This window comes from Phaethon lepturus, unplaced genomic scaffold, assembly GCF_000687285.1.
Source record: "Phaethon lepturus isolate BGI_N335 unplaced genomic scaffold, ASM68728v1 scaffold206, whole genome shotgun sequence".
Lineage (NCBI taxonomy): Eukaryota > Metazoa > Chordata > Aves > Phaethontiformes > Phaethontidae > Phaethon > Phaethon lepturus.
This window is the reverse complement of record NW_010546719.1, coordinates 126,432-134,467: the sequence shown is the minus strand read 5'-3', so window position 1 is coordinate 134,467 and position 8,036 is coordinate 126,432. Positions and strand designations below refer to the sequence as shown.

Here is an 8,036-nt window from a genome sequence, read left to right as displayed (position 1 = left end):
AAAAACATTTTTTGTTATCCTTTACGACTGTCATTTTACGTTAATAGTGAAATGCAGCTGAGTTGAGTCTCATCACTGTTTTAACATACTTAAGTTTTACGCAGTCAGCTTTACCATCTTCTTTTGTACGATAGCAGATTTTAGCCTACTTCCTTAATTGCTAAGGTTAGGCATTAATCTTCAAAAGAAAAATACATCTAAGAAGATATAGTATTTAAAAAGGGTGGTGATCACTCTATAGAAAAAGGAAGGGGTAAAAAACCCAGCTTCTGAACAACGCAAAACCTGTATAAAGCGTGAGGTCCCAGAGAAATAAAGTAAGTCAGAGCTGTTTGATCAAAACTCCCCAGACCCTGAGTCAGAACCAATGTTTCACAAATGTGCACAAGTTTGACAAGATCCAGAGCTCCAGCTGCCATTTCCCTAGCCAAACATCTTTTCTCCGGCTCCTACTGTGCTGCTTCTCTGCCTGCTCGTTTCCACCTCCCGTGTTTCCTGTGTGGGCTCCCCCAGCCATCCCTCCACGTTTCCCTCTGCCCAAGGTTCACTCTCACCCCCCCACTTTCTGCACCCCACAAGTCCTACTCCATCACCTTTTCCTCCTTGGCCCTGTCCCACCCACCACAGTTGCTTCCCTCTGTGGTCTGGGGCTTCCTTCCCAACCCCAGGGAGGCAGATGCCAGAGGGCAGAGCCAGCGCCTGGCAGGGCACTGAGCCCTGAGGGAAGGCTATGGCTAGGCCCAGCCTCACCTTCCTCCAAGGCATCCCAGCTTTAATCAACCAGCCCTCTAGAAGGACAGGACCCAGATTGCCCACAGACTCCACAAGAAGACAGAAATGAACCTGGATGCTTTGTTCCAGCAAATACAGCTCACAGAAAAGCAGGCAGGGGAGAAGAGGCGCCTCATCCAACAAGGTCAGCACCATGGACGCCATCTTGTGCAGTGCCGTCCACACTTAATGGCCTCTCCAGTTCCTGGAGGAAAAGCAGGATGGCCCCACCATGCTGTCGTGAGGGGACCTTTGTCAGCGAAAGCTCGGCAGGCAGCCTGCTGGCTGCTTCTTGCCAATGGCACGTTTTTATACGAATGTAACTTTTTCAAACTGAGCACACAGTCTTAGAGATTTTTGTTGTGTTGCAGCTAAATTCGACATAAACAGAAGTTATGAAAAAATTAACCAAATAAAAGAAGAGCTGAGTACTGCAAAAATGAAATTAGAAACTAAGGTAAGCAGGCATGTTTATAGTATACATAATAATGAAATACATTATATTTATAAATATATGACCTATTCTTTCACAAATAGATTCATAAACACTTTCAGGGAGTTGCTTCAGCTACTGAATAACACAGCATTGAGAAAACTTACACTGTGCATGTCTGTAGTGAAAAAAGGTCTGTCAACATCTTTCCCCTCTTACGAATCTCATGCTTCAGGCTGGCCCCTGGCTATTTTCAGGGACTCGCTTAGATCAGGGGTAGGGGCATTTCCAGATAACACTTCCAAAAATCTGGAAGCACTGGGGACAGCACACCTGCACGTGAAAATCTCTCCTGCTCTGCAGAAAGAGCTCGGCAGGGAGCGACCGCCATGTCAGGTCGGTCCATCCACCAGTCACAGCCACCAAACGTCGGCTGGGGGCCGACTGGTCAGGTGCGGTGTGAGCGTCTCTGTCTTAACCGTCCTGGAGCTTGTTGTAGCACTTTCCTTCAGGGGCCCGGAAACCATTCCTTTGCTGCCCGTTGCCATGCACTAAAGGTCTTTTGCAGAAAATATATGGAAGCATTCCCTGTGTTTACTTCACAGGATCTTGAGGCGTATGCTAAAGGTCTTCCTGTGAGCCCATGCTCACAGTTAGGGCTCACAAGGTCTAAGAGTTTTTTGAGGGACGCCGAAGACAGAGGAAAGTTTCTGAATCGATGTAATGTTTTTGAGACTTTATTATGCTTTCCTTTGAACCAAAATGCAGACATATTTTTAGATTAAGCTTCCAGTTGCAGAGCCTTTCACCATTAATACCTGTGGTTACAAATGATTTAAAAATCCATTTGCTTGTGCCTGAAAATTAAGTCTAAATATCATCCCCTGTGCTCTTCCGTGTCTGCGCTGGCAGAATGTGTACGCACAACAGGAAGGCATACGGAGCCTCCTTAGAAGTCAGAACTGTTCTATCCCTTCACTTAAATAAACATCTTCAAGAACCTTTGGGGGATTACCTCACCTAGTTGTGAAAATAAATGTTTGGGGGATGATTTTCATCCTTCCAAAACCAGCCTCCTCTGCCTTTTGTAAAAGACTATGTAATATATACATAACAAATATCAGTATTACTGGAAGGGGGGCAGAATAAAAGAGAACTCATTTACAAATATTTACTGGTTGCAAATTGAGACTATAATCAGGCAAGCAGTTATTCACGTGTTTGCATTTATACATGCCATGATCTCAGAGCCTAAAAGGACTTTAGAATGTAACTTATTTAACCAACACACATTGTATCTGGGTGTTGCTTGTTAGGGAAAGTCCTTTGTAGTCTTGCTCATAAATTTATTTATGAACACCACAATTTTATGTTCATACTACTAATTTGTTATTGATGCATTGTGATTTATAATCAAGGTTTATATGCTAGGTACAGAGGATCTCAAGAGTAGAGCCATTATTATAAAAGGCTAACGGGAAGAGCTGAAGAACTATTCCTAATTAAATCTTACGTGTTTTACCCACCAGGATTAATAATATTCTCACTGACGTCCACAAAAATATTTTTTACTTGCTTGCTTAGTCTGACATTGATTCATTTACAGATATGAAATTATACAGAAAACAAGAAGAATGGGAAAATGCATTTCAATCAGACTGTATTTAGGTTTAAAGGCTATACAGTTATTGAAATTATTTAAAGTAAATTGTTTTTCAGTACAGGAATTAAGTTTACATATGTCTATAATAGTTAATGTAATTCAAGTAACATTAAATAATGCTGTTCAGCTAATGCTGTTCAATTTGTCCTGCACTAAATAAGTGCACTTCTTTTTAAGCATACATATCCAAGCACAGGCATGCACAGCAGCTTATGCCTGACCAAGCAGATAAGACTGAGTTCAAAAGTGTTTTGACATCTATTTCACAGACACTGTCTGTGGTCAATCAAAGGTTCCTAGGAAATGCTACTTTTTTCTTCCATTCAGTAAAAGCAGGTAGCATGTAATTAGAATCCAAATTACAGCATTTTGCTTTTCATGGCTCAATGATTTCTTAAAAAAAATCTGTTGCAAATGCGTAGATTAAGTTGACATCTTACAAATGGAGAAATTATATTGCAGCTAGTTCTGTTCACTAATATAGACACAGACCATCCACTGTCTTTGAATTAATATCTAAAATAAATATTTCTGAGGCAAGCACTTCCTGGACACTTAGCATGTCGAACATATCAGAGATAAGGAAAAAATCTGGTCCTTTCCTTTCCAACTCTCACATTCTAGTCTTAGAGCGTTTGATTCCACTATCCTCCTCCTTTTTTGATCAGATGCACTTCATCCACACTCTCTCCAAAATAATCTACATTATTTCATTATACAATCTTTTCATTTTTCCCTCTGTAACATCACTATTATTTGGTCTTTTCTGCTTCTGCACACACAAACAGTCATGTATCAGCCTGATGATTCAATTTACTTCCTAATGTTTACCCTGTGCCTTTTACAGTCTTTTGGCCATTCTGATAACTTTACTTTCCCTACTCGTTGTTCTGAGCATTACATTCTGAGTCATTCTCTTGAACTCCTTTTCTCTACTTCATCAGATGAATGATTCTTGCCCTTTAAGACTTTTCAACACTTAGCTCTTCCCTATTTATCTGCTGTTACAGTTTATCTCACCATATATCTTAACTTAGGTTAGACAATAATACAGTAGATGTGCTGGAAAATCAAGAAGAACTCTTCAGCAAATTTTGAAAATGCAGTAGTTGAACATCATACCCTTCTATCACATAAACTACGGTTTAAAATTAATAAAACTAAAAATAAAACAATATGCAAAATACAGGTTTGGGGCTTGGAGGGTTATGGTTGAACTGTCTTTAACCAATGAGCTAATTTCTGTTGCACTTCCTTGGCTAAGAATTCCAGAAATTGTGTTCAGAAAAATATGAGCATATCCCTTGCTCCTTTGCCTACGCAATAGTAGCATGGCAGAGTTGATGTGTACAGCCATTCAGTCAGAACAATGATGTTGGACCCCTCTCCCTCTGATACTACTGTCTGATTTAGCACGTGATGAGCTTTACACAATTAGATGGAGGACACTGTATTATGTTGGGTAAAAGGTCCTATGTGATCAATATTTTTCCTGGGTTTAACTTGAAAAAATTTCTCCTAAACTGAACAGACTTTAAAATGCCATTTTAAATAAATGGACCAGCACTAAATGTGTCTTTTAAAGAAAGGATGCTTTCCAGAAGCTTAGTGGTATATTGGAAGATTATTGGGAGAAAAAAGAGCTGTTGTGCTTTTGCTAGTGCAGCAGATGTGCCAGATGTGTTTCAACTGGACCAAGATCCTTATGTACAATATCAAAGTATATGAAACAATAAAACAATAACCTTAATTTATAACCTCTTTTTTTTCCCCCTCTCTTGGAAGGTTCAGCATCTGTTTGAAAAATGGTTCTACTTAGAAACTCTGAAGAAACGTGAAGACAGCCTAGAAAAACAGAAAGCTGAACTTATCAATCAAAAAGACATGCTTCTTAAAATCTTTGTATGTTTCCAGCTATGGTATTCAGACAGTTCTTTTCTATTGTGAGAATAGGCAGCCTTAAAATTTGAAAATATGCAAGAAATAATATTTTAAATCTGCAAAAAATCAATTTTATATTTTTTCACGCTTACATACTTAACAATGTAAATGTAGCTGAATTCTCACTTTCAGTTTAAATAATGATCTAAGGTAATGTATGCTACAGTTTATCTACAAAGCTGATTTAACGTTCTTGACTTCATTTTCTATGTCTGCTGTTTTATGACTGAACTCCAGTTCTGACATTTCCTTTGTAAAAGAAAACTAGGATAGTCTCACCTTAGATTGGACTGCTGCATATTGAGAAGGATCAAAGGAGAAACTCAGGCAGGCAAACACCACATTTTAGGAATCCCGATGTATTGCACAATCTCTTTGATGCTAGGCACACCTAGCTACCTCTTAAAAGGTAGCTACTTGCAACATATACAGACAACAAGCTTTTTAGTTCTCTCTTGTGCTAACCTGAATATTGCCTTCCTTTACTTCATTGAGGATCCTTGGATCTGTAGATACTAAGAAACACCACAGATGAGTAGTCTTCTTTGCATATGTATTTGTACTTTAAATCAGCAGAGCTGAATTTTAAACTTTCAGTATGAATCACCAGTATTAACTCTAAATCTTTAGGCAGATAGCCTTTTAAATTAAGTAATATTTCTTCAGCATCCAAAGCATTCCCAATCATCAGTATACAAAGAAAGAAAGAAAAATAGAATAAATATTACTAAGTATCATAGAAAAATTATGTAGCTGTAAAAGTTAATTATCCTTTGAAGAAGTGTGAAGTTCCTTTTAATTGTAACCAGTCAAGTTGGATATATAGCTTATAATTTATTTCTTTCTGTATATAGGCATACTTTCTTTTTATTTAATTCAGCAATCAGTTAAGATTTTTTAAAGGAATTTAATATTGCCATTCTCTGTAGAATATTTTTCCAGAAAATGAAACAGTGACTTCCTACCAACTATAGCTATATTGGTAGTTATTAAGGGAGTTAAAGTAAGTCTGCATTTTGCAGAGGAACAAATACTACCTTTATTTCATTTAACAATCTAAAAAAAGAGTGGCCATACTATGCTATTGACTTTAAACAGAACTTTCTACTAATTTCAATAAAGACTTGAACAGAAAAACTGCTGGCTCAACAACAGTAATTGATTTTCAAATATTTTATTGTTAAGAATATATCCTTCACTATTACAGAAACAAAAAAGGTTAAAACAACAGACAAAATGGTACAGCTGTAGAACATTTTCATGTTCTCATAAGTCAGTAAAAGTAAATATACTACATTTATACTCCAATTCTACGGATAAATAAACAACAACAGTGTATTTCAGTCTGCCTAGATTAACAAAAATTTTCTTGTTTTCATTTGAACATTCAATTTTCCCCTTCTTTTTTTCAGACAGACGCGAAGCGAAAAATGACTGAAGAGGAAGATAATTTTACTAGAGAAATAACAGAGTTTAACAATGAGTATGGACTAACAAGTAATAGAGATCTTCTGATTAAAAAAAAAGTCAAGTTTGAAATAAATGATTTAGAGAACGAGGCAGCTCTGTTGAAAAACGGTAAGTCTTATATTAAATTATTTTATCTTGGATTACCAGAGAATGAATACAAATCAGTAAAATACAGCTGTGCAAAACAACAATTTTAATTCCATTCCCTTGCTGTCTGGAACTTCCTCTTAACACTAAACTGAAAGAGCGTGGTCTGATGTACCACATTACAAAAGCATAGTTAAAGCCTCTTCTAGTCCATATCCTCTTGAGTCCTTTCTGACTACGAGCACTGTGAAGAGAAGAAGCAGACCTGCAGAAGTGGCTCCCAATGTCTAATGTCAACCAGCACAGAGGTGCAGTCAGACATAACCTACTATCTTAGGTTTGCAATGATTGCAATCACCTATGGCTGAGCTATGTAAATTTCCTTAGCTTCAAAAGAGTTATATCCACAGATGCCTTGTAGATTTTTGCCTATTCAGGCAGGTCTTTTACTGCCACAGTATAACTTTATTTTTGAATTAAGATACGGGATATGATATTCCTCAGAACAGAGATTCAGACTGAAAAGCAATCCTTCAGCAAGGAAATAGAAGTTGTCATGGATCACAAGCTGAACACGAGTCAATGACATCAGAATGCCAACACCATACTGAGACATAAACATACTCTGACCTCTAAGACATGCAAAATAATCCTTCACTCTATTTAGGGCATTTAAGCTCTTAGCTGGAGTACTGTGCATCTAGTTTTGGACATTGCACTTCAAGAAAAAATGTGGACCAGCTGGAGAGAATCCACATGAGACCAGTGAGAGTGAACAGAGATCTGAGGCACATGAGAAGGAAAAAAAATAAAGAATTGAGACTATTTAACCTATGGAGGAAATGCCTGATGCAAGATGGATATCAGTCTTCAAATCTTGAAAGGGTTCTGTAAAAAGGGAATTAATATATTCTCCATACTTATTGTGAGCTGAATAAAAAGTAACAAGTGTAAACCACAATAAAGGAGAGTCTGTCTGGTGTTTGCAAATCTTTCTAAGAACAGTGAACAACTGAAACACTCCGCCTTAGGAGATTCCATTACCAAAAGTCTTTAAGAACAGGTTAGACAAGCATCTGTAAGAAATAACAGAGGTATAGTTGATCCTGCCTTCAGGAGGAGGAATGCAGTAGACGACCACTCAAAGTCCTTTCCACTTGCATGATTCTATCATTCATCAAACGCCAACAGTTTGAATTCTGAATTTCTGATGCAAAGTTACTGAAATATGATTGTCCATTTGAGTTTGTACTTGGTGGTACCTTCTTTCTGTATTTCCTGTGTCTCTGATTCTGATCTACAATGGAAAAAAAAAAAGTCTGTTTTTAGTGGCACCTGTTACTTTTAATGTTTAATTTTTGAATATTCAGACAGATCTGATCAATCAAATGGTGTCTCAAAGGTTAGATCAGTAGGGTATGAAAGGTGACTAGCATCCTTCTCTGTGTTTGTTGCTGCCTTGATTCCATCCTTTTAAATTGCACATTTTTAAGGTACAACTTGTCTGTCTTTCTGTCTGTTATAGTCCTGAGCACACTGATGACACTAAAGAGAAAAGTTTAAGTAACTTATAATAAGGAAATAATGTGAGGACCTCCAGTTGTCAGGGAAGCAATCACAATTAATTCCAGATGCTGTCAACGATCAGGTTCAAATGTCCGTAACACTAAA

At 37.6% G+C, this 8,036-nt stretch overlaps 1 protein-coding gene across 1 annotated transcript in view; it reads left to right on the top strand.

Moving 5' to 3' along the window:
* The first annotated feature begins 837 nt into the window (after positions 1-837).
* CCDC172 (coiled-coil domain containing 172) overlaps positions 838-8,036 on the top strand; it is a 20,366-nt gene continuing 13,167 nt past the window's right edge. Inside the window, exons 1-4 of the mRNA XM_010289383.1 lie at positions 838-916; positions 1,143-1,228; positions 4,653-4,769; positions 6,221-6,386. Coding sequence (XP_010287685.1) covers positions 838-916; positions 1,143-1,228; positions 4,653-4,769; positions 6,221-6,386 — 448 coding nt within the window. The remainder of the gene's footprint in view (positions 917-1,142; positions 1,229-4,652; positions 4,770-6,220; positions 6,387-8,036) is intronic.